This window comes from Diadema setosum, chromosome 19 (assembly GCF_964275005.1).
Source record: "Diadema setosum chromosome 19, eeDiaSeto1, whole genome shotgun sequence".
Classification (NCBI taxonomy): domain Eukaryota; kingdom Metazoa; phylum Echinodermata; class Echinoidea; order Diadematoida; family Diadematidae; genus Diadema; species Diadema setosum.
In genome coordinates this window covers 25,147,643-25,175,095 of record NC_092703.1, presented here as the reverse complement: position 1 = coordinate 25,175,095, position 27,453 = coordinate 25,147,643, and the positions used below count along the sequence as shown (strand labels likewise).

At 39.2% G+C, this 27,453-nt stretch overlaps 1 protein-coding gene across 1 annotated transcript; it reads left to right on the top strand.

Annotated features, from left to right (window-relative positions):
- The first annotated feature begins 395 nt into the window (after positions 1-395).
- On the top strand, positions 396-27,087 carry LOC140242737 (uncharacterized). Its single transcript, XM_072322496.1, has 8 exons — positions 396-1,180; positions 3,461-3,592; positions 7,356-7,429; positions 10,196-10,449; positions 13,261-13,377; positions 14,564-14,687; positions 22,003-22,355; positions 25,709-27,087. The coding sequence occupies exons 1-8, from the start codon at positions 396-398 to the stop codon at positions 26,660-26,662; spliced, it is 2,793 nt and encodes a 930-aa protein (XP_072178597.1). The 3' UTR covers positions 26,663-27,087.
- Positions 27,088-27,453: the final 366 nt, after the last annotated feature.

Sequence of the window (27,453 nt, the reverse complement as noted above, 5' to 3'; positions counted from 1 at the left end):
GAGTGTACAAAGCCGCTCTTTGGTCACTGTTGGTACAGACTGACAATCTTTTACATCCCACACTGATTTCTGTGGTTCACACCAAAGAGCGTAGAAGAGGCGCGCTTCTACCTGGCCTCTACTCTTTGGTTCACACTCCCAGCGGGGGGGGGGGGGGGGGGGGGGGGGGAGGGGGGGGGGTACGGTAGCGATCTTTTAGCTCGCGCGCGCTCCGCTCGTAGGACACTGGGCAATGCACTCGCCATGCACAACTTAAATACTAGTATAGCTCTCGCACTGCGCGCTCGTCCACAACGCACAACGAAGCCGGCTGCTATGCTAGAAGGTTGATCGTGTTAAAAAAGAAAGAAAAAAATAAAACAAAACAAAACACTCAATGACGTAATGCAACCAAGATGGCTGAGGTAGTCGGCCTTGTGTGTGACATGACTGCCGAGGAAATGGGTCAATTTCGTGTCGAAATGGAAGATATGCTGCACGAGAATGAAGAGCAAGATATTGATATGGATCATAGCCGCTGCGACAGGACGTCCGTCTTGATCGACGGTTCTGGAAACGCGTCGGAGGACGATGAGGACCGAGATCGGTGCGACGCTGAGTCTGCGGGCGGAGAGTTCGGCGGTGATGGCCTCATCCAACACACGATTTCAGCTGATCAAATTCAGATGCAGATTATGCCTGGATACGCCTTCATGCCACAGGCAGAGAATATTCAAGGAGCGACGCTTACGCTTGAAACCAAAAATCCAAAGACAAAGGAGAGGGAAATAAAGCAATTTCATTGTCATTTCAATGGATGTGATAAGAGATATGACTCTGCGGATACTCTTATTTCTCATCAGAGATCGCATCCAGGCGATTACAATGTCATATGCAACGATGAAGACTGTGAAAAGGGTGTGAAAGAAGCTAGTCAGAGTAAGAACAGTAAATCCTCCAAGGAGAAACGCTTTGAATGTGATTTCCCAAAGTGCACCCGTTCATATAGTACAGCAGGCAATCTCAAGACACACATGAAAACCCACACGGGCGATTACCATTTTGTGTGCGAAGAAAAGGGGTGTGGTAAAGCGTTCCTCACTTCTTACAGCAAAAAGATCCATGTTCGCGTACATACGAAAGAAAAGCCTTACTCCTGTGATAAACAAGGGTGTGAGAAATCATTCAATACACTTTACAGGTAAGATGTCCAAACCAACTTCAAAGAACGAACAATGCTCAACTTGTGCATCTGTTGGTATTCTACTAGCCCGACCAGACGCTGTGCTTGTGATACAGCGACTGCTGGGGCCCGTTGCATAAAACTCCAACCAGATTTTTTTCCGGTTGAAATCACAAAATTCCGGTTGGAAGCTCCCAACCAGAGTTTTTATGCAACAGATTTTACATTCTTAGGTTAGCAACCTTAAAAAATTCAGGTTGGGCAAATCCCAGCCTGAATTTTTTAAGGTTGCTAAAAAAGTTTTATGCAACGGGACCCTGGTCTGTGTAGTAATTGGTATTCCTGACATAACTACGACCAGCCCCAACGTTTACAGTATAGAACGGTGTACATAAGGAGTGCCCCGGGGTTATTCCTGACCATGTCGCACTGAAGTTGGCAATGTTACTTATACACTGAGGCCCGAGGAATTTTTTTAAGCAGCAAGCACAAGAATATAAACTTGTACTACAATATGTAGAAACTAGAATCTACTAGGACCTTCTCTACTAGTACTACTGTACTAGAAAAAAAAATGAGAAGTGGCAAAAGTAGAGTTTTAATTTCTTTTGACATTGTAGCCATTAATATCATTGGTATTTTGCATTTTGCTGGCTTAAACACCTGGCTGAGCATGCTCTTAACAAAAATGATTGTATCTAAATCGGTCACATGACTTTAGTATCCTGCTTTTCCTTACACAAAGTGTCTGATTTGAAAATACAAAAATCTGAGTCTGTCTTAGACAGTGTGCATTTTACACGAAGTTGTTGATGTTGCATCAGCACTCGCATAAAGAGCTGATGTTGATTTTTTAAATATTTTTTTACATCTTTCAAGGGATTGTACAGTATTGGTGGAGATGAGAATTGGGCTTTTTTAACTTTTTGTGAGATACCAAGAAAACATGATATAGTGATTAGTACAGAGCATACCATTTTAAGAGGAATTCAAAGTTCATTTGATGAAAATCGGGTTTCGAATGACTGAAACATCCAAAAACAAAGTAAAAAACAAAGCAATCGTAATAAAATGTGGGTCCCACACTTTATTAGAATCGCTCTGTTTTTGATATCTCGGCCATTTCAAAACCAATTTTCATCAAATAAACATTGAATTCCTCATGGAATTACATCCTCTTTCATATTTCATAAGAGGTTTCTCATTATCTCACCAAAAAATGTTAGAAACCTGAAATTAGGTCTCAACCAAAACTATACGATCCTTTAAAGTGAAAGAGAAATTAGTCAAATGTATGTACAGTAACTTTAGTCTAAATCAAAATTATCAGGATTGCTACACAAGTCTTGCCTGAAACATGTTCATTGTATGATTTTGGCAGCTACGTACATGTAGTTGTCAATTATGCCCAAAAAGCCATTTATAGTTGGCTCAGTCACTTTTTGATATTCACTTTACAATATTAGACTCTTGGTAACAATGATGAACATAAGCGTGTCATCCCTTTGTAAATTGTATGTAAAGCAACCCTTTCACCTTTATTTCAAAGAAACTTTTTCTGCCAGGTACTGTCTGCATCAAAGGGGAATTCCAGGTCACTTTCAAGTTAAGAATAGTCTGATAAGAAAGTTGGATGTATTTGTAAGCACATCAGTGATAATTTCATCAAAATCAGATTGAAAGTAAATGAAGTTTTGAAAGTTTTAAACTAAGTTTAAGATTTACTGATTTGTTTACAACAGTTCTTGAATGGTCAGTATGTGTTCTGCAAATGTTATGCTTATATGTCATCTTATTTTTTATTGATCATGTGCAAAAAGTCATTGAAATTCCATTTTTCTTTCATAAAATTGAAATTGCAAATTATTGTTATTCCTGGATGAATCATTTCAAAACTAAGATGGGTCACATAGAGTGTATTCAGGATCAAGTCTGTGGCCTGTACATGTACAGTAATCGTGTTCAAAACAAACAAAGATTTATGTGGCTAATATATTGTGTACAGCATGTGGCAAGTTTATAGGTAATGGCAGCATCAACTTGCTATTTGCATAGTGATATTCATAGTGACTACAGGTTAAAAATGGAGAAACTTCACAATTTCATAACTTCTGTCATTATCTTCAAATGATTGTGATCAAATGTTTAGTGTTGTGCTTGCAATATTTTACTCTTCTTTCCTTAAGAAAAGATTGATTGCCATATGGAGAAAAAGGAAAATTCAAGTGTGATACATGGATCAGTGTTCCATAGGATGTCTCATTTTCCCACTTGCTCTGTCCATTTTGATTATGACAGATTAAAAGCGCACCAACGAATCCACACGGGATCTACTTTTAACTGTGACGAGGAAGGCTGCAGTAAAGTGTTCACCACTCTGAGTGACCTTCGCAAACACGTGAGGACGCACACAGGAGAGCGACCCTACAAGTATGTGTATCTTGAATTTGGCTCAACTGGCACAGGTGTTCTACTTGTGTAAGATTACATGGATGTTTGAGGGCAGCATCTATTGTGTATACTCAAAGTTATATAAAACTTCTGCTGGTATATCACTCTGTCCTTGTGAAGAAATACATTTGCATGCGTAATTGATGTACAATTGTTTATTGTGTACATTCATGTACTGTACAAAATGTGTAAGTACATTGTATTTCGTCTCTCATTATGTTTTGAGGAATTTCTTCTGGAATGCCCATGAAATCACCTTTTGAATATAAAATTCGATGTTTCTTCTTTGGTTGTGGAAAGGGGGAGGGGGACCTGTACAGTACAAGTTTAGGTTTTTAAAAAATGATTAAAATTTTTGACCCCAATCATCTATGCAGGACATTGAAACCAAAATTAATGCCACAAGAAAATTGCATTAGATCATGACTTCGTGTTTTATGATCACCTAATGAATACTGTACATAGACTTTGATATGTCATGCAATTGCACATACACTGTACATGTATCCGTATTAAAAAAAAAAAGGTGCTGTATAGGGGTATAAATGCAGCTGTTGTAATGGATTGCTATAAAAGTCAATTTGATGCAAACCAGAGTGAAACAAGGAATACGGAATGACTTCTCCATTTGATTGTATACATGTACAATGTACAATGTACAGTACAGCACAGACTAACCTACATATGTACAGATTTGTACCTGTTACAATTTCCTCTGTGATATCATGATAATGTTATCTTTATCTTTAAGCAGTCAGACCCAGGGGATTTGCTTACAAGTTCGTAGTTCTAAATCAGAGCCTTGTCATTTCATTGGCACCTCTGAATTTCACTCCATATCTTACAATTTGTACATACACGTGTATTGAAAAGAGATTACATGTACATAGACCTATTCAAATCTTTTTGATCTGCACACTAAAAGCAGATCAGAATTTCCTGTACAAAAAAAGTACCAGGGTGAGAGGGAAACAGAAATCAGTGTGCTTTTCCAAAATAAGAATCAGATTTAGAACTCTAGATGCTCTATAAGTTCCGCAAAACAAACAAAAAAATCACATGAACTACAAATGTATCATATGTGACCGTGCACCTCAAAACGAACATAAAGTCGCACACACTGATTTTGCGTGAGGACTGAAAATAAGTGAAATGGGTCAACCTAGCCGAACTTGACTTTTTCATATTTTCTGAAAGAGCAGGTCTTCTTTTACATTATGCTAAAATTTGGTATCATAAAACGGGCAGGAAAGTGTGTTTTTTTTAGCAGTTTATCTCCAACATTTTTGGTAGAATAGTGTGATTAGGTGTGTCTTTAGAATCCATTTTTCATTTCTGAAAAACCTTGTCTTCACTCTTCACTTTCAACTCATAACTTTTGGAAGGATAGTGCTACTGCTCTGACAGTTGGCATTAATTATGGACAGAATGTGTTAATGAGGCATGGTTAATTTCAGTTTAATCTGATAATCCCTTCATTGTTGTTACTCTGGTGGTTTACTCCCTGTTTTTTGTCCCATTCATCGCACAGCCAGCATGGTTTGGTAAAGATTAAGCGCTTGAATAGACACTGTACTTCAGAGCCTCTTTTCTCAGTTCACACTTTTCCTGAGTTTGTGCTTTCTTTCCAATATTTAGATAGGTTAGGAGAGTCCATTTGATTTGAGTTATACATGAAAGCTTAAAGTCTGCTCTTTCAGAATATGGTCTTAACTAAAAATTCATGTCTGGTGACTTTTTGTTTGTTTTGAGGTGCAGGGTCACATATGAAAGATAAACTTAACTTTACCTTTACATTAAATATGAAACTCCAGAAAACTCCACAAAATGCCATGCAACACCAAACCATAGAAATGTACTATCATGGGGGGGGGGGGGGGGGGTCAAAAGTCACATGTCCTGGTTTTTAAGAGAATTTAAGTGAGTGTCTTTGCAATTTTGTTTTTGCTGGTGATCTTCTGTTTGTGTGCTTCCTGTTGCAAATGTCATGACCACTCTCGGATGTAATGTTCTACATGTAAATCAGGAATCTGTTAACAAAATAATGTGAAAGAGGTGCTATACACCTACAGTGTAGTACAGTATGTATTTCATGTACATTCGGAACATCGTAAGCCCAAGCTACATTTGTGATAATAACATGGACATGCAGATAGTGAAATGGCAAATGAGATAATATTTGTGATACATGTACAACTGTAGGTGGCACTAATATCGCAAGTCCAAGGGCACCTGTTACATAACTGATAAGTTCATTGTGTTGCACACATAATGTACAATGTAGTGCATAGTACAGTGTACATGTAGTTTCAGGATACTGGTTACTGTATATGCCGAATATTTTGTGAGGTTTTTATTTTCGCGAGTCAGGTGCTATTCGCGAAATTACAGACACGCGAAAATATTGACTCTAATCCTGAGGTGAATATGACGTACGCGTGTACACTTCTCCGTTCAGTACAGGCCTCCACAATCGCAAATTTAATCACTCGCGACATCGTCGGGAATTCCCGATTTGCGAAAATTTAGACTCATGAAATATGGCGTATACAGTAGTTTATCAAAAATGCATAAAGGCCTGCATCAAGACCCAGCATAAACAAATGTCAACAACATGTACTGTAGTGCATAGATTTATTGTAGAATCATTTGAAAATAATTTGTAAAATACCGGTAGTAGAATTCAAGATTAAGATTATGGTAGAGTAGGCAACACAACATTATTTTGTCTTTCTGATAGTCTTTCCATATACGCCAATAATGCAGATTTGAACTTATATTTACATAGTAAAATGCATTTTCTGTTTTGGTCACATGCAGCAAACTGAAATGAAAGTAAAACTAAAAGTGATATACAGTGTTGGCAGTGATGCAAAGTTCAAACAACTCTTTATGTGCCATGGTGGAAACCCCCTGCGTGCCACGTTATTCTGAGACACGAAGGTAGTCATGCTTTGAGAAAGAATTCTGTGTTTCCAATTTGTATAACTTCATCAAATTTCTGTTAAGCTGTACATAATAACGAGCAAAGTGTTAGAGGAATGCCAAACTTTGCTTCGATATACATTGTATGACAAATCTATTTTCAATATTTCTTTTAAATGACCAGTTGCTACATTACTGTAAAGGCATGAATTTTGCACATAAAACCATGACAGAAACTTAGAATGTAAACGCAAATCTAGTTAGGAACACCGCTTGATAGTTAACCACCACATAGACTGCAAGCCGTAAGTGAGAGAAACAAAGGTGCGAGAAACGCTTTCATTGTACCGGGGGATTAGCGATTTATCGATCAGTTTCAGCGGCTTAGTTTGTTGAGCAGAATATGCGAAGTTGGCATGCCGTCGACTGAGTCGGACGTGCGAACGTGGCACATAAAGAGTTAAATGTCACATTGTCGCATGCTTTAAAAACGCAACACTGAAGTCATTACAAAGGAGAAGAGGGAATTTTAGAATTGGAAATTCTTGTAAATGTACAGAGTACAGAATTGTAGGTTGGCTGTTTTCTTTTGTTTTGCTGTACATTCGTTTTTCCCTTTAACCCGTTGGGGACGTGTCTCGAGTACGTATGTACCCGACCAAGCGTTTACGGGAAATGCGGGTTTTAGCAAAATCAGCCCATCTTCAACAGCTTACAGATGTACATACCACTTGTTGCCACATGACTGTTTGGTTAAAGACTGCACATATTCTGCAGACATCCTGAAGACATGATTCTTTTGTGATTAACGTTGCAGATGTGACTTTAAGAGTTGCGGAAAGGCCTTTGTTGCAAGTCATCACTTGAAGACACACATTCGAACACACACAGGTAAGACCAACTAAAAATAGAGTGTTACATTTAAGTAGTTTCTCATCCCCACCTGCATCATTTTTTTGCTGCCTCATCAACATCAACACATTTTTTTCATCTAAAAAGAAGTGTTGTTGTTGGTGTTGTTGTTGTTGAACATTTTTGTTGTTGTTGTTGTTGTTGTTGTTTAAAGATGAAATTTTGATAGATTTTTGTTCTTTCCAGCCATTGGACTTTGCACATGCACAGCCTACATTGTACAATACCTGTACTACGTAAAAATAACAGCCACTAAAAAAGAAAGTACTCCCATCCTCCTTTTTTTCAAACAGTTAGGACGAGAAACTATTATTTGTGTTTTGTTTACTTGGCCTAAGGTATAATCAGCAGAGTGTGTAAACAGGTTGTATAATTGACGATTGCTGCATGATTGTGGCAACATTGGGCAAGGGAAGTCTCAATTTAAAAGTTGGTGCAGAGCAATACTTGCAGTGCACGAATGAGTTGCTTGAAAGCCTTGTGTTGCCCTCTAGTACTTACAATGGACAATGTACAGCTTGTACCTTGCTTTCTTGGACACATTATTAGAGCACTGGTTCTTCTGTGTCCCTGAAAACAAGCCATCTTTGACAAGGGATTGCAAACATCCCTTTGTGTATTGTAGTAGTGGTTTTAATGTGGGACACTCTTATTGTTAGGCCTAAGTGGGTTTCCCCGACTAATATTTCAGGAAGAATAAAGTGGATGAGGAAAGGAATAGTCTACATGTATTGAACAACTAGTAAGACGGCAAAAAAAAAAAATTGCAGATTGTTAGCATTTGCATGTATTTACATTGTACATTTGCCCTCACACAAGGATGTAAAGGAGCGTACAAAATGTATGACATGCATTCCATACACTGTAGTTTGTATATAATTGTATGGACAGAGTTAGAATCTTTTGATGTTCAGGAGGCCTACCTTTACACTGTATGTCCACTTTGTACATCTTGTAGCTGACTTCCTCAAAATAGAATGTGTATATTGCTCCGTTTCATACTGTTAAAGGAGACCTCTTGATGATATTCAGCTTTTTACATTTGAACAAAGTAAATTACTTGTAGTTATGCTGAGGACAAAGGCTCAGAATGTATATACATGTAAGATAATTGGGCTGAAAAATAAGAATATTTTCGACATTTATAACAAATTGCAATGAACAAGGATGATGACGTGGCAGGGTCACCATAAGAATGCATGAGTTGGGGTCAAGGAAGCACAACAAAAGAAGAAGGCATGCATAGATTATAAACACGTGAAATCGCAAGCAAGCAGTATTGTAATGACATTACACTGCTACATTTCTGAAATATGTGATCCTCCTATGTCATTATCCTTGTTCAGTGTAATTTGTTTAAGGTTTTTTAAAGTATTGCTTCTCTGCTCAAGAACCACAATTAATTCCACAAATCTATACATGGAGCTGTTGATCTACATGTATGTACTACATGATGTGAAATTATGAAAATTATCTGGAATGCCCCTGTAACATGGAAGACTTTAATAGCAACACTGTATTACACATAAATTTTTTGACTTTTGCTTTCTACCGCACTGGTGCAGAATAACAATGGGGAAATATTATAGTGAAATGTGAAAATATGCACAGAAATACTCCCACCAGCAGAATTACACAATTGAAGTTCACTGGTTTCGGCCTATTGTGAAAAATACATGCAGAAGTTTGGTCTCTCCCAGTATACACTGTATACATTTGTAGATTAAAAGAGTGAAGCATTGCATGACTGTAATTCATGCATAGCAAATATTTTGATGATCAGTTATGAAAGGGTAGGTTTTATTTGCATCTTTTTGGTATTTTAAACTTCTTCTTCGAAATACTCCTCAACGTTCCATCAGGGACTGTAACCAAACAAGGAGGAAAGACTCTATAAATCAAGGAAGTGTAGAATATCCCTCAATATTAAATGTCATTTTGCATTTGTTGTGAGCTTGAAAGTTTAGGTCTGTTAAAATGCTGTGAAAATCTCAGATGATAGGAATCAAACATCTGATGGTTTTTTTTTTCTGTGTGTGCAGCCTGTTCCCTGAATTACGCAATGTATTAAACCAATGTTGGAAAACAGAACGATAATGTTCCTGAGTATCCTTTACACAGAGTCTTCACACATGTATTCACAATAAGGGAATTTCATGATTACAGAGGATGATGCCAATGAGTCCATTATGCCGAATGGGCTTTAATGAGTGTAACTTAATCTGTCTTTTGTTATTGATGTAGGATTTTTTATTTTTTGGCATGTAAGGGCTGTTTGAAAAAAAAAAATGTTTACAATGATTGTATAATGGGTGCATGTACGATTGGAAATTTACTTGATGAAAAGGTTGATTTTATGATTTAAGAATACTACAGTATTCTCACTTTGAAGCAGCCCTGATACCCCCATTCCACGGAGACTTTTTCTCATTGGTCACTCATCTCAAAAGCAGACGTGAGTTTTTTGCTTCCGGCCACCCACGGAAGTGTATCAGATCGCAGTTTGATGAAAACGACTTGGTTTGTCGATGATCAGGTCAGTGTCGGAGTCGTCGGACATGTCGCGCGTGATTGTCATCGGACGATCTTGCCTCATCGTATCACTGCCTGATATGTCTGACACTGACCTGATAGTCAATCAACACAAGTCGGATTCATGGATTGCAATCTCTGTGGAATGGGGGTTTGACCCTAACTACGTTTTACGTGTATTACTGCTTGTCACTACTGTTTGTGCATGCACAGGTGAGAAGCCTTACATTTGCAACCATCGGGGCTGTCGCCGGGCCTTCACCACCCAGTACAGCCTGAAGAGCCACCAGAGGAACCACAGGAAGCAGGGCTCCATCAGCTACGGGTTGGGCACCTCCTTTGCCATGGGGGAGGTCGAGGAGGAGCAGCAAGGGATGGAGGAGGGGGGAGGGGATGGGGATGGGGAAGGGGAAGGGGGTGCAGCAGGGGCGGACAACGAGGCATCCATCGAGGAGCAGGTGGTGAGGGTAAGAATCATCGCACCTCTTGTGCTTTTTCAGAAGACAAAACTTTGTTGTCTCTGTTCTTTTTTTTCTGTCTCTATCTCTCTTTCTCATCATTTTTCTTTTTGTCTGGTTTTACAATGGGTGCAGAAGAGGTTCATGTTTTCTACATTATTTTGTAGTAGGATAGCATTTTTCGTACTCTTGGTGTACAATGTATCATAGCATTCATCTGAAGGTAGTTGTATGCCACAAACGCTTCAATGATCTGAATTTTTAGTTGGCAGCATGACAATGGCTAAAATTCTTTTGCACTCAGGTTCTCTGCCTCCCCACCCCCCCCCCCCCCCAAAAAAAAAATAAAAGAAAGGAAAAGATTTGAAAAGATAGAGCAAGGTAGATTTATGACACTTTCAATGGCTGAATGAACACTGCCATTGAAATGTGCAATGAAAGAGGCCAGGCTGTAAAGGGGAGGAAATAACTGTTTGTTGCGTGTGACAGCGATGCCCCTCCATGGGAGACAACAATGTTGCGAAGAAGGCTTGCAGATGTGTATTTTTACAGTGTGTATTAGTGGAAAATGTTATTAACACAATCAGTCATTATCATTCTCCAAGCAAGTTCAGCCACATTTTATATTTGTGACCACGGTATTAAAGTTCATGTAGCATACAGTAATGGCCTTGCGTGCTGCATTGCAAATCTTTTGCAGAGATGAACCATGACATCAAATGAGGAAAAGAAAGTCAGGTGCTGTTCGTGAATTTAAAAATATGCCCAAATATTCACTCTTTATGTGCCATGTTTGCACGTCCGACTCAGTCGACGGCGTGCCAACTTTGCATATTCTGCTCAAACCCACAAAACCGCCCAAACCGATCGATACGTGTTAATCGCCAAATGCAGCAGTACAATGAAAGCTTTTGTCGCGCTTCCGTTCATCTCACATATAGCTCGCTTTTTATATGGTGATTGATTAGCAAACGGTGTTCCCTAATAGAATTGTGTGTAAATTCTAGGTTTCTGTCCCTGTTTTGTGTGCAAAAGTCATGCCTTTACAGTGAATGTAGTAATACTGGTCATTTCAAGGAAACGATCATCGATTTGTCTTACAATTTTCATCAAAGCAGAGCTTGGCATTTTCTCTACAACTTTGCTCATTACATGTTCAGCTAATAACAGAAATCTATAGAAGTTACATAGATTTGAAAAACATAATATTTTCTCAAAGCATGACTACGTTTGTGTCTCAGAATAATGTGGTACACAAGGGGTTTCCACCATGGCACATAAAGAGTTAACCCTGATCCTGACATGAATTTGACATGCACACATACATTCTTTGTTTAGTCCTGTACTCCACAATTGCAAATATGACCACTCGTGACATTGTCAGGAAGTCCCTATTCGTGAAAAAATTAGATTCACTAGATGTATGGCGTATATAGTATTTGTGCCTTTTCTCAGCTTTAAAGAGATTGTTGAATGTTCCCTGATATCTCACACAGTGTACAACATACTGAATTGTACAACAGTCAATGGATAGCCTGATGAAACACAGCAGGGATTTACCCATATGGCATTGTGTCATTTTGATCATTAGTGCTTTTTCTCGGCTTCCAAGTGATTGTAGAATGCTCCCCGATATCCCATACGGCATATAGCATACTGTAAAGTATTTTCACATGATTAATTTTTCACGCTGAGCAGCTCAAAAATGTGTTCGCGGGTTGTTGAATTCGCATTGCGCAATTGTCAACCCATTCACAATGTGCAGATAAAACTGTGAAGATGTTTTTGTGGGTTTTAGAATTCATGCTAGCCAGAAGTAGCGTGAAAATTAATGTATTGCGAAAATTCTGCATTTACGATACAGCATACAATTGACCAATAGCTACGGGGAAAAACAGCCGGGATTCCCCACATTGCATTGTGTCATTTGATGTTTTGAAACCTGTTTGTGGCACGAACTTGCTTTGGTCAGTGAATACACCATACACAAAAGCCCACTCTGATCATTGTTGTTAAATAAACTGCTAGTGAATGACAAGATTTGCAGGAATCAGAATACATTGTATGAAGAAACACACAAGCTCACTTCACTAGACTCTCAATGCTTTTAATTAGGCTAAAATATGATCTTGAGCTTAATTTGCATAATTAATTAATTAAAATTGGAAATTGATTGTTTCAAAAAATCTTATGACACAATCTTGTAGATTATGACGTGGGTCTCACGCATGCCAAATTTCATCGCGATTGCACCACCAATGGCCGAGATCTCAGAATTCCCCCCACCCCGACATCTCGCATCGGTGGTGCGATCGCGATGAAATTCCACCCCCCCCCCCCCCCCCCCACCCCCCGGTCTTAGCATAGCCAAAAAAGCCCACCCCTTTTAGGGTTAAAGAATATATCTTTCCTGTGCAGGATTTACAAGTTCAGAAAACATTTACACTGCTTGTATTCGAGAACTATATTAAAGAATAGTACGGGAATGATCATACGTACGACATCACACAACTGCCAATTTTTGTTCTATATATCACATCTTTAAAAAACAGAAATAAAATAACTCTCTTCATTCTGATCAGAATTCGCTCAAACTTTCACTGTCCTGTTCCCCTGAAGTTTCTGTTTCAATGCACACAAATTGATTTTGAGGGCGGACTTGTTCTTTTCAAACTCCTATAAGTTTGAATGGCATTCTCTTCTTTGGCATGTGCACGGGTATACTGAAAGATAATTTGTTCTCTACCACTGTGTACCTGGTTTTACAGATCTCTGACTGTTCTTTTTTTTTTTCTAATTCTTTTTTTACCCCCTCCACAGACCAGTAATGAAGTAGCTGCACAGCTTTTGCACACATTGACAGGAGTCCTTGGTATGGGTATATCCTCTGCACCTGAAAACCTGCAAGCTTCCACTACTGACGATGACTCACCAAAGGTATGTTTGCAATAGTTCCAAGTTTACAAGTGTTATTTTCTTGTTCTTCTCCTTCTTTTTCTGTTTCTTATTGCCATACTATTGTTCTATTTTTAGAAGTAGTAGGAGTAGTAGATGGACAAATTATGAACTAAAGCCTTTCCTAACATTAGCTTGTGCCTTTGATAAAATATTTCATTTTTCCAAAATGAACTCTGTTTTTACTATCAACAAGCACCCCATGTGTTCCTTCGTCACTTTTCTCGATCTGGCCTTCTTCAATTTCTGCTGTTGTTGGATTGTTTCCTTAATTTTCTTTGTCGCTTATTTGTTCCGTCTGTAGAATTGTTTACATAGCCAACAAACATTTCTATTTATCTTTGTATGACCTTCACAGTAGCTGCATCCACTGACTGGAAAGATTTTCTTCTTTTGATTAGAATATCTTTGTACAACAGTTTTGTGTGTGTGTGTGTGTGTGTGTGAATAACAGATATTCACCGTATCGCAGGTGATTTCAATTGTATATAATGTCTGTAAACTCTTTGTTGAATGTCTCAGTAGGATACATGGGTATAGAGATATGTATATTACATTATGTACAATTAAATGCATACAGTCTGAGCCTCTTTGGAAGGGCCCAGGATGTATGCTTGCTGTGTTCTTTATTGTTTGCATGCATTGTTTCAAATTTGTATGTTAAGTACATTGGTATGTATTTGTCTTCCTGTCAATTTTAATAAGATTTAGATTATGCTGAAAGCTGCTATTTTGTTGGATTGTTGCTATTTTGTTGGATTGTTGCTATTTTGTATGATTTTGTTTTTCCAGTTTACTGCCAGCACAGTAAGGCAGTTGTTAGGACCAGTCGCTCATGTTTGAATGCCCGGTGAAAAGTATAAAATTTGAAGGCCTTTAGGTAGAATAAAAGACTGGTCACATGAAAGCTCTCGGTCTCGCTTTTGATGAAGATCTATCCGAAAGATTTGTACATTGTGCATTGTGTGGTACTGATGGTGGAATCAGTTTTAGAGTTTATCATGATTGAAGTGCAGTGAAAACAAATGATCATAATTGAGAAATTTACAAGCTGTTTTGCATTTAGTATCCTAAAATGTTATTGTTTGTTTTTTGTTTTGTTTTGTTTTGTTTTGTTTTGTTTTGTTTTTTCTCACTCTTGCTATCTCTCTCTGATTGTGCAACATAGATCCAAGACCACAGTATTGCAAGCACTCTACAGCCTGTGATTCTTGAGACACAGGGGGACACCAGTCCAGAACCTTCTTCTACAGAACAGCCAGCTGGTGCTAGCTCCAGTACTCAGAACACTGGTAAGGTCCATTGAGCCCATTTTAGCCAAAATACACATTTTAACTCTTTATGTGCCATATTGTTTTGAGAGAGCAACGTATCCATGCTTTAGGAAATATCATGTTTTTCAAATCAATGTAACGTTATATACTTTTGTTACCCTGGATATGTAATGAGGAAAGATGTAAAGAAAATGTCAAGCTTTACTTTGGTATGAATTGTATGACTAGTCTGTGATTGTGTTTCTTTCAAATGACCAGTTGCCGCATTATTGTAAAGGCATGACTTTTGCACACAAAAAAAACAAACAAACAATGGCACAAGCTTAAAATTTACTTGCATATTCTTTAAGAAACACTGCTTGATAGTATATCACAACATAAAATGCAAGCTACATGTGACAGGAATGGAATTGCGAGAAACTGGAATTGGAAAACGCTTTCATTGTATTGTGGTATTTGGCGATTTGGCGATTGGTTTGGGTGAGTTCGTGCGTTTGAGCAGAATATGCGAAGTTGGCACGCCGTCAACTGAGTCGGGCATGCAAATGTGATGCATGAAGAGTTAAAATGGCAAAGTAACCCTCATTGGCATCTACACTATCAGCATGTACACAGTACTGGTGAACTAGTGCTGTCAAGTCTCATACTTTCTTCAGGATGCTCCGTGATTACGACAACATCTCGTCAGCTGAGAGCCAGAAGGACGCTATCGCTTTCTAAGATTTGAGCGTAGATGAAAACAAAAGAATCAGTTCTTATGAGATGAAAAGTTTATTTGATCAAAAGTGGGCAGATTTAAAAGCATTGTTCCAAATATATGGTAAAGAGCACCCTTGTGGCATTAAACTGAAAATGAAAATAATTTTTAACATTTAAAGGTAGGGGATACCTTTTACAGACCTCCCAAAATGCAGCAAAACATTAAATATGAACCTCAGGGGTCTTGCTTAGGCCACTGCTTAGAAATTTGGAAGTCAACAGTTATCTAAAATTTGAATAATGCACAAAACTCAACTACTCAGTAGTTCTGTGTGTCAGCCACACTTAAGCCTTTTTGTTGCATTCTTCTGTATTTGTGATCTATAAACACAAATCTAAAAGTACAAGAGCTGATGTAATAACATATAGAGTGTGTGGCAAGAATGTATATAGAAATGTTTGTAAGTGTTGATGAACTTTCTTCACAAAATATACATGATGGACACACATGCTGTACATGGGTCTGCAAAGGTAGCCTAGTAATGTACTGGAATTTACGGTGAGCCCCGAAAACAATTCAATTCAAAATCTAACGGTCAAAAAAATGTACTAAATGTTACCTTCCACTTTCAATACGTTATGGGAGTTTCTAAAATGATACTCTCTTCAACATACCACTGTATTTATACAACTCTTCATTTAAGGCGTGCAAATGGGATTTCCTACCTTTAACTGACACCATTAAATGTAGAGGAGATTGAGCTTTACAACATGATGCCAATAACTCAATCCCCCGCCCCCCAATTGTAGTAAAGTCCTTCTCATTCTCGGCTGACTATCTCTTCATTTTGTGGTTTCAAAAATACAAAGGCCTGTCTACTATGAAAATTACTGTCTGCCTATTCAAATGCTGGTATCACATTCCTCACACATGATTTCTTGTCCTTCATTCATGATGAATATTTATCACACCAGATTATGTCATCAGTTTTACTGTTGGCTGTTTTTATAACAGGTCTAGATATTCATTATGCTATGTACCATACCTGTATGAAGGAAAAATTCAAATTTGAGGTAATACTTTTTATTTGCATTTCTATAATGAAAAAAGCAGTACAAAAAAAAAATACTTCAGAATTCATACCGATTTTCTATGTAAAAGTACTTGCTTTTAACTCTTGTTCTGTAATATGTTATATGACTCTATTCATTATTTCTGCAAGTTCCAATAGTCATTTTTACACTGCTCTACAAGCCAGATAAATGCTTTCTTATACTGTGTTCTATTTGTGTGACGCTCCAACAAAATGAGTCATAAGTCGCACGGGGAGTTTTCCCGTAATGAGCCGAAAATGAAGGGGAAGCACTGCTCGGGTCGAAATTTTTTCGTGACGGATTTTGATTCCTTGATGTTTTATCTATTTGTACAGAAAATTTCAGCGTGTAAAAATGAGTACAAGTGTCCCAAATCACAATTTTTCAGAGACCATTTTTTTCGGTTACATTTTTTTCGAACGCTCGCCTTTGCGTTGCGTTTCGCACCTATTGTTCTCGCCCGATCGAGACTCCGCCTCCGTTGCTAGGGCGTATGCTAATGAAGCATTGCTCTTGACCCCATTGAAGACAAAACAAAGCATGGTGCGTGCGGCGGAGGCGGCGAGGGTTTTAGAATTACGCAATAACAGTGAGCTGACCAAGGCTATCAATTGCATGACCAGCGAGTTGCGTTTGATACGTGCACCACATTCATGAAGTGGTGATTGATGTGACGCACAAAAAATGGCGCTGAAAAATTTTATTCCAACGACGATCACGCAAAATTTATGACACTTTATCAATGAGCTAAAATTATCACATATCGAACTTGAAACCTCTCTAGTGATGCGTGTGTGTACTTTTACAACGGTTATTGGCCTCATTAATGAATTCATTCAAATGATTATAACTTTCGTTCCCTGGTATGTGACTTGCTGTTTAAAGTTCATCTTTGGAGATATAGTAGGGCCTAAGTTGTCAAGTATTCTCGTTTTTATAAAGTCGAGAATTCGTGTGATAATTAGCCAAATGTATGTAATGCGTAATATTATTTCCCTGGTTAATAAAAATTATTGCCCCATTTACTTATGATGGTTTGGGCCGTGACGGCATGGAGAGAAATCGGAAGACAAACATTATTATTATGCCCAAATAGCTCGTGTTCCCTTTAGATGATATTCTGACTCTTGTCATCTGTGTATTTTTTAGAAGTAAGACCTATTTGAGAAAGTGACAGAAAGCTGTGTCGCTACTCAAAAGTGTGCTTCTTCATTTTTTTTTTTTTATCAGAATGTTTGTAATGATAGCTGTTTGTCGTGTATTACGTGTAGCTGACATGTGAGAGGTCAAGTCTGCAAAGAATTTGGCTAACAGCTTTGCGAAGTAGCAGCGCTAATTGCCTATTGAATTGTGTATTGTGAGGAATTCGAATGAAAGAACTCGGGCGACACTGTTCACGCCTTTTATCCGAGTAAAAACCGCATCAACGAAGCCTTGAACAATGAAAGGTAAACTTCCTGCTATCAAGGGGTGGATAATCACGCAACCAGTATTCTTTCTTCGCCATCGATAGCAGAATCAGTGACATACTGTAATGGAGCAACAGTGTTGGAGGATCGGCATTATGTCTGCTAATTTGTAAAAGAATTTTTCAGTCCCCTTTTGTGTTCAGAACCACAGTCAGGGACGCTAACTTACTTTATCTCTTACAAGCTATCGTTACTATCTTAAAATGTGAATTTTATGAAAGGTTAAAAGCGATCGTGGAATCAGTTCTTCTGCGTGACACCAGGCTTTTGTAAAAGCATACCAAGCTTAAATCGTTTACCTGTATAGATAGGGCGGGAATATACACTTATCGCAATAATCCGGCTAATTGAGAGTGATACACTCTACTATTTTTCTTCATCTTTACCCCGACAAAGACCATGGTAATTCAAAAAAACAAAAAAACAAACAAACAAACAAGCAGTTGCATTACATTGTATATCAGAACGTACAGAATTTTTGTGTTTCATGTATGTACGTAGGTCATCTCTTGATGTATAGTAGGCATTTGTTGTCGTTTTTTTATAGCGTTTCCTAATAAATGCCTTTAGCGAAAACCCAACACAACTTTTATCGAGGGAAGGGAACTTAAATTTGAATATAACATAGTTTACAAAAATCAGACATGTAAATAAGGCAATCATATACATCCACATGGCCGATTGTAATCTCTTACTTTGAATATTAAACATGATCGCCTGCATTTACATGCTTTTTCGAATTTCTTGAACTTTGCCTCATTTTCTCTTTCTTTTTTTTTAACAATTGCTCGCAATATTTAAAAATCGTAACACAGTCTGCTATCCTACAATATAATGTTCCATTTGATTCGGCACTTATTGTTGGTCGGGTGACGCCAAATGTTGGAAACTCGAGCGATGATACATGGCATTTTGTTTGTTGGTTTTCGTCTCATCGCTCAAACGAATTTTGACTACGATTACAGAGGTATCATCTACAAGACTTACAGTAACTGATGGTTTACAGAAGTGATCATCAATTCAGTAAGGATAAGTCAACAAGTCATGAATTCATTTTACCCATCATGTCTAATCGCACTACGACATTGTTGAGGTAACCGCGCCTTTTTATTCTCATAGTTCAAACTAATTCTTAATATAATCAAAACAAATAGTTCTTTATATAATTTCTCAAAATACTCAAAAAATGGCCTAAGTCAAAACTTTTTACAAAGATTGCATACGGCAATCTTTACTGGCCTAAACAAGTTTTCTAGAGCTATCAGTTCCCCCTATGACGATGACTTCGATTGCGTTTTGAACTTGTACCGAACTACTTTCAAAACGGCTATTACCTTTATAGTTCGATTAATGAACCAGTCTTTTGAATTCATAACCAACATTCGTAATCGTAACCATCACACGTCAGTAATACAGTCCTGTCCATAACAGTTGGAAAATGTAAATGCTATTAGCGCAAAATAATTAAGTAACGATTATCTTCATATAACATTCTAATTCCTAAGTGGTGTCGCTATGAAAATGACACATGGTTTGACTACTGCTTCAAGCAAATAAAAGTAAAAAGGAATGGGATATACTTGTAATGATAATGCCACGCCATACAATGCATTCCACTGTATTTGGTAACGTTTGGTTACGTTTCTGTGCGCTTTACGTACGGAAAATAAAAGGCAGATTGATGCTATTAACATGCTAACGATCAACGCATTAAAATACATCGTGTACAATGCAATGTTTTAGTATACCGTACGTTTGAAACTTTGAATTTGCGAGTCCTTTATAAAGTTATAAGGGTTATTACATTATCAAGCAAAAATTAAAGTATTTAGGGTTTCGGATTTGCTCAGAAGACTAACAATGCTATATACATGTATGACGATCGTTCGCAACAGAGACAATCCGCTTCAATAGATATACAATGTAATTCTGTTTTCATAAATTGAAAGAGAAACGTAAAGAAGTCAACTTTTTAACTTCATTTAGCTTTCTCACCAATTGAACTTGATTTGATCTGCCATGCATGATATCACTGTGTACAGTGTGTTCTATTAATTCTATTAAATTATTTAATTGGCGTGCTTGTTTTTTTACGCAGAATATTACAGGTAAGCATTAATTCATAATGTTTGTACATATGACATGTTCGTTGTTTTGTATTTTCATTTTTATAATATATCACGTGTCCATTATCTGATTCTGACAACGAAAATATGGCGACTGTTTAAATGCGGAGTATGTACTGGAAAACTAATGTCTGCTGCCAGTATAGACAAACTAATTTCTAGTCTATCCCCGCTTGAAATGGAAATAGAAAAAAAAAACCCGAAGTTCGACTTTCAGCACATTTCAGCCGTTTTGTATAGTGCCTGATACATGTAATGGACATAATGTTTTAGCGCATAAGCAATCACACAACTTTCGGGAATAAATGTATGTCTTAATGATTGTATCTCATGGAAGAAAATTCGTCTCCTTGCCTCAATTTTAGCTTCTTCCTTTTCAAGCTTGCGGGAAAGAAATAGTTGAACATCAATCACAATCATAAAGAGAGGCACATCCTTAAAAATAAACACAGGAGTACTGAGACACACTACGAAATAAAAACGGGCCTATCACTATTGACAACGCATGGTTGTTCCTTTACCCGAAAGTAATCAAGCAATCATTTTTATTTTAGTAAGGTTTGTGAATACAAAACGAAATGAGGAAGGCCTAAGTATTAATTCCGAATATTTGTCAGTATAATTAGCTATCTCAAATGCAGAAAGATTGTAACTGTAAATGTGATGTAAAAAACATTAAGCTTAAGCCACAAGTTAATGGTTCTTTATATGCTATGGTATTACAAAAGTGACCGAGAATAAGAAGTATATTTATGATACAATCATATAAACCCAACGTGAAGCTCTCAGGCCTACATCAACCTTTGCTTCTGATACGTATAGTATGTGCAGCATTGGCAAGTGTGATAAGCGATAATTACTGTGGACGCAACGTCTATAAAGGAATGTGCCTAATATGGTGGGAATTCAGAATGTTACGACTGTATACAGCTGCAGCAGAACAGACGCGAAAGCAGTCTTTGATGCTCTGCAACATTACGACCATGTGCATAATTTGAGGGTTTTTAGTACATGCAAAGAACACAATCTCAAAAGACGACTATCGTTAATTAACTTCATTGATTTTCTCTACCGATGCTGTCTTTTGAACTCCCGCCTACAATGGGTTCACAGGTTCTATTTAGCTATTGGTACTTGCTAAAAGTTTCCATTGACAACAACATGGGAGGAGAATGGAAGCGATGAACGCCCTCACTAAAAGACGCTTCTCGTAATACGCATTGCGTGCCTTTTTTTTTTTCTTTCTACTGTTTCCTATTGTTTGTGAGTTCAAAACTTGCGGCAAACTACACCGCAGCCGACACACAACGCGTACCGACTCATTCATGCGGCGGCAGCGGCACGGACACAAACGCACCGAAGTTTACATTCGGGCTGCCGTATTGGTCAGAATCGTTAATGATAGACCTGTCCTGTGATTGGTTAATTGTCTTACACACCCAAGCTATCGCCTTATATGGTAGTGCGTGCGATGGAGCGTAAACGCCGTCGCTAAGCAGGACTGTTGTATTGTTTCGTCCCGTGAAAGAAACAGGTCGTGAGCTTGAACATAGCCTGAACTTTGAGAGCGATTTTCTCCGTTATTTAGAAAATGGACTGACATCATAAGCGTAGTTAATATTCGTTTTTATGATCTATAGGGATGTCGAAATGAGTTGTATTATATATCAGTGTAAAGCTTAGAGTCTGTAGAATTCACATTTTATAGGCATAACTACGATTTCATTTTTTGCGACTTTTGACTCATTCCGACGGAGCGCATCACATTTTTCATCATATTATTGTTAACTATCATATTGTGTCATTTGCTCTGATATGTATAGTATCACTATTGGTGTCATCTTTGTTTTTGTTTTGTTCTCATGTATTTATGTGCTTCTTTTTTATTTCTTGAATTATAGAAATAAATGAAATGAATTAAGTTTTGCTTGTGTCCATCTACAGTTGTACATCAGTCGGGGCAAGTTGTGACTGTGCAGAATGTGCCTACCGCATCAGGTTCGCAGAACCTTGTGATCACCATCAACCAAGGGGCATCCTCCAATCTGCCCCCAACTCAGCTGGTCATCACCCCAGATGTCCTCCAGTCCTTGGTGCCAAAGAACCAGCAACAGCAGCAGCCACAGCAGCAGCCACAGCAGCAGCCACAGCAGCAACAGCAACAGCAACAAGAAGCCCAGCAGCAGCCACCTCAGCAACAACTGCAACAAGCCCAGCAACAACAGCAGCCACAGTATGTGTTGCTGGCGCCCCCGCCACAGGCTGAGGTCTCGCAGGCTGCCCAGCAACCAGCTCAGGTGAATTTACAGGGAAGAGACTTATCCCTGAATTTCATTCTTCTTTGGGTGGTTCTACGCGGGGGGGTTGGGGGGGGGCATCCATGGGTTCGATTTAAATCAGGGTTCCCTGTCCATCAGGGAAGTCGGGAAAAATTATTTTACTTTTTTCCAGTCAGGGAATCTGATAAAAATGCCTCAAGTAAGGGAAAAGTCAGGGAATTTTGATTGGCCCGGAAATTGAAGGTAGTCTGAAATTGTGTGAAAAAGAATATTGAAGAATGACAAGACTTTTACTTCACTTTTGTCTACATAAATGACTATATATGCCATAAGTATTTCTTGGATTAAGGCACGAGAGAGAAATTCCTCAAGTGAAGAAATTTACAATATGGAACCACAGTGACAGAACAAGAAAGTCATATTGTCCCTTTTGTGGAGAAAACTTGTCTATTCCCCCTCATTACTTTGAAGTATAAATTATGATATGTGAATTATGTTATACAGCCCATTGTGTTTCATGAGAGATAGCATTATTTGGTGAGTTGTTATTTTGCAAATATTAGTCGGCTCATGAAATTTCCCAGAGATAAAAACACTGCAAAATCTAACAGTAATATGGCGCGGTTTAATTACTGGCATAACTTCTCTTTTCTTTAATTCTGTCAGGAGATAGCATTATTTGGTGAGTTGTTATTTTGCAAATATTAGTCGGCTCATGATATTTCCCAAAGATATTAGGAAAGCACAGCAAAATTTCACAGTTATATGGTGCATTTTAAAGGGGAAGTCCGGACGATTATCAGCCGTTTCCCGTGTAAAGAACAATATTTCATGAACCTATTACCCTTTTCCTGACGAGAAAAGACCATCAGATACATTTATTATGATTTTATTTAATAATAAGGTAATTCTTCATGTTCGAATCCGTCGCGAGCAGCCCTTCGTACTTTCTGTCCCAGTATGCATTGCGCGTGACGTCACAGACTCACTTTCCTCAGCGGAGCACCGCGAGCGCAGCCCAGCTACGCATCGATCTCCCATTGCACTGCTGACTGAGGCGCGGTATCTGCATGCCTGCCGAGGTCTGCCTAGTTGGCGCTACTGCAAGAGTCCGTACACTGTTTTAGGAGTGCTGTTGCCAAATGCTGTATTCCTTTATTCAAATAATCTTCGGTGTATATCTATATAAAATCCGTCAAAGATTAATGTAAAATAGTTGCAATGTTATAAGTTTTTCATTTTATTGAAATATTATATGTATTGTAATACTGCCGTACTTATTAGTGTCCACCCCATCATTTACATTTCATTGGCTATTGTTGTCATCAGAATGATCAGGCATACATTTATGTCTGCTGCTACCAAATGCTATCACAATCCGCGATCGTTTTTTTCAGCTTCTGAGTGTAAACAATCTGAAATCAGTCTGTCAATTTCAGAATTATTGCCTCTCTTGTTGTCCGAGACTGTTGAGTATGTCTGACGGTGGTAACTTACGACAGTATAACTTGAACTGCGGAAGAAACGCCAGCGCCAGATACAACGTAGTACCGCCGCCGGTAACTGCGACCAGCAGCCCCATACACATAGCGTAATGGGACTGCGTACCATAGCATTCAGGATCATGATTGGGTAGCATCGCCGATAAATATCAACTTAAAATCGAAATATTTCTTCACTTTGAAGACTTAACAGTAAAGTTAAAGTATTGACAACAGGCTTTGGGCAACGTTTGGTTCTGCCAATAGTCCTTTTCTGTTCAAATCGATGACTTAATGTGACTCGGTCGAGAGGAACCTTGTAAGTTGTAGAGCTACACTGAATTATTGAACGCCAGAACAGGCGCACACACAGAGAGACATCTCTGTGCGCACACATCTCCGGTTATGCGCTGGCCGTCAATTCAGTGTAGCTCTCCAAGGTTCCTCTCAACCGGGTCACATTAAGTCATTAATTCGAACAGAAAGAGACTATTGGCAGAACCAAGCGTTGCCCGAAGCCTGTTGTCAATACTTTAACTTTACTGTTAAGTCTTCAAAGTGAAGAAATATTTCGATTTTAAGTTGATATTTATCCGCGATACTACCTTATCATGATCCTGAATGCTACAGTGCGCAGCGCCATTACGTTATGCGTATGGGGCAGCTGGTTGCAGTTACGCCGCCGATGGGGAGTATGACGAGGCTGCATCGAGTAGTATTTATAAGTTTTGACGACAAACTTGTCAATTAAAATATTGAAGAGCCATCTTGCACACCTTTCCCGCTCATTTTCTGGGTTCGGAATGGCAAAAAACTCCTCTTCTGGCCATCACCCGGTTTGTTAGAACACCCAAACGCTCACACATCGGCATTTTCGAAGTGAAGCAATAGATCATGCCGCGTGCATCCGCTGCGTGGTCGGAACCACGCGGAACGCTACCGTTTGCTCGGCCCATGTCGCCGTTGCTCAAGCAGGGCTCCCCGAGCCAGCTGACGCTCCAAACAAAAAACAATGTGATGCTAATACGTCACATGATCTTTCTCGCCGGCGTACAGAAATTGAACAGTTACGATTCAAAATTAGTGATGCTAAAAAATCGATTGTGACGAGTTGGGAGGGTATTTTTCAATGAAAATTAGTCATTATGGTCCTTGATTTATGTAGATTATGGTGAAATTTATTCAAAATCGTCTGGACTTCTCCTTTAAATACTGACATGACTTCTCTTTATTTTAATTCTGTCGGGAGCTAAGAGTGAAAACAGTTCTGGTAAGGTTTGAATACCCGTCTTGCGCCATTTCATACTTGCTTGTAATATAATATCTCAAGAGTCTACCAAAAAACTTGCCTAGCTGACGTGATTTGCTGGGATGATGAGTTGTTTAGGAGTATTTTGAGATGAAAAATAACAGTTGGTGTACAGACTTTTATTCCAAAAGGATCCAGGCTAACTCGGTCTCAGGGACAACTCGGTCATTCAGACAATTTTCACTTCATTCGTGATCGCCATATTTTATACATAAGCTCACATTCATTTTGTATACGCGCAAAAGAGGTTCTTTGATGCGCGTGTTGTATCATCTCGGCCCATAACTGCAACCAGCTAGAACGGGAAGTGCTCCCATAGTACAACACTGTACAATCCAGAGGGACAACTCTGGAGTCCGAGGTAGCCTGAACTCATTCTGAGATTGCGACTCCGGCAAACCTTTTTGGTTAATATTTCATGTTTTCATCGTTTCCCAAAGAATATCTTGTTATTACAGTGTTATTCCACACATTTCTTAGGCATACATACATTTTGGAGCAAAATTCAACAATTGGCATACCAGAACTATGTTTTACCTTTAATTTCCATTGCATTTCGTTGCGTATTGTTGTTCTTTTAGGTGCTGGCAAGACCATTAGAGACGGCAGTCACATCAAACGTCAGTACTGCCTCCCCCACTTTGCTACCTGCAGTGCCTCGCCAGAACCAGGTCATCCAGCCGGCGCCAGCACTACCACCACCACCACCGCCGCCGCCGCAAGTGCATATCATAACGAGTGGTATGGCTACCGGTGAGCGAGCCATCTCCACAGCTTCCCAACCGCTCCAGCAGCGTCCCTTCCCGGTGTCCCTGACGCCACAGGGGGGCATTCAGCTCCTCGGTGGTATCCCACATGCTGGGGGTGCTGTACTTCAGACTTCCGGTTCTGGCGTGCCGGGGGCCATCCTCATTCCGCAGTACTTCGCCGGCAGCAACCTTGTCGGTGCCCAGATGGTGCCAATGGAAATGGCACAAGGCATGGGCATTCCCCTACAAGGAGTCATCATGCAGCCCCCTCAACCCCAGCTTTCCGCTGTACCAAGCCAAGCCCAGGTAGCACCACAGCAGGTACTGTACCAGGCACCACCCACATGCACCAACTCTGCAGCTCCGCCTTCAGTGAGCCTTAGTTCCCTGCAGACCAGACCCAGTTCCAGCCCCGTCGCCAGCAGCAGTGCCGCCAGTAGCAGCCAGCTGCCTGACGATGTCTTCACCCTCCCCTCGCCTGCGCCGACACTGGATAGTCAAAGCGCCGGTAGCACCAACAAGTGCTGCGAGGCGTCAAGTGCGACACGGCCGCGGAGCAGCAGCTGCTCCACAGATGCCTTCCTGGATGAGATCTTGAACAGCCAGGAAGCAGCGCAGCCCCTAGACTACTCCCAGCCACTCCTGGATGCCACCCAGAGGGACGAGAAGCCCTGTAATAAATGCAACTGCGTCTGCGACTGTGAGTGCAAGGACAAGGTGCGATCAGAGATTCGAAACATTCAGAACATTCTGACAGGTATTGTTCCTGATTCACCCATTAGCTAGGAAATGGCTTCAGACAAAAGTCCTTTAAGACAATCATATTCTCAATGGTATCTACCTTTGCATCTTCCATAAAAAAATTTTGATCCGTACGCTGATTCTGAAAAACAATATCAAATCAAGTTACCGGTATATTGTTCATCAATTTGTGATTGAAAAACCAGTCTTTGGCATTGTGTCCTGAAAGAATGTACATGTAGGCACTCCATCAAATGTATCACATTGTCCAGATTGGTAAGTGCTTGTAAGACTGGAATAATTGTGCATTTTGACATGAAAAGCTAAACAGTTGTTCCGCTGTGCTTTTGTGGTTGCCTTTGCTTTGTTTTGTTATCTGCAAGATCAGAGCTCTTGCTCTATCAACTGTTTCATGACTATCACCACCCTTGTCTTTGTAATTGTAGTAAAGCAAGCCAACAACGGTTGAGATGGCACCCAAAGAGAGATATATATTTACTGGCATGATGTAGATTAAGGAGTACGAAAAAGTCATCTAAAGAAAACTGAATCAGAGCTCACAGTAAAGCAGCTTTTGAATTCTTGATTCGTTATTGTTGTTTTTGTTTTGTTTTTTTGCCAATGCACACGTCTTGTGTCTACCACCCCCCCCCCCCATGCAACAGCACTTCTACGTGGCATATATATAAATATCAGGTGTATGTGTTTATTTACTCCTAGTGAAATCAACGTGTAGATGGCTTATTCAATAGATGTGTTGTGTTTTGCTCCTTTCTGTATTTAATCGCTCTGCCATGGATCATGGTTGCCATATCATATCCAAAACATATCCCTCA

Excerpts from the sequence above, each read along its gene's own strand:
- LOC140242737 (XM_072322496.1), top strand. The coding sequence starts at position 396 with ATGGCTGAGGTAGTCGGCCTTGTGTGTGACATGACTGCCGAGGAAATG. Across the intron at positions 1,181-3,460 it reads TCATTCAATACACTTTACAG|ATTAAAAGCGCACCAACGAA; the intron begins GTAAGATGTCCA and ends TGATTATGACAG. Across the intron at positions 22,356-25,708 it reads CTGCCCAGCAACCAGCTCAG|GTGCTGGCAAGACCATTAGA; the intron begins GTGAATTTACAG and ends TTGTTCTTTTAG.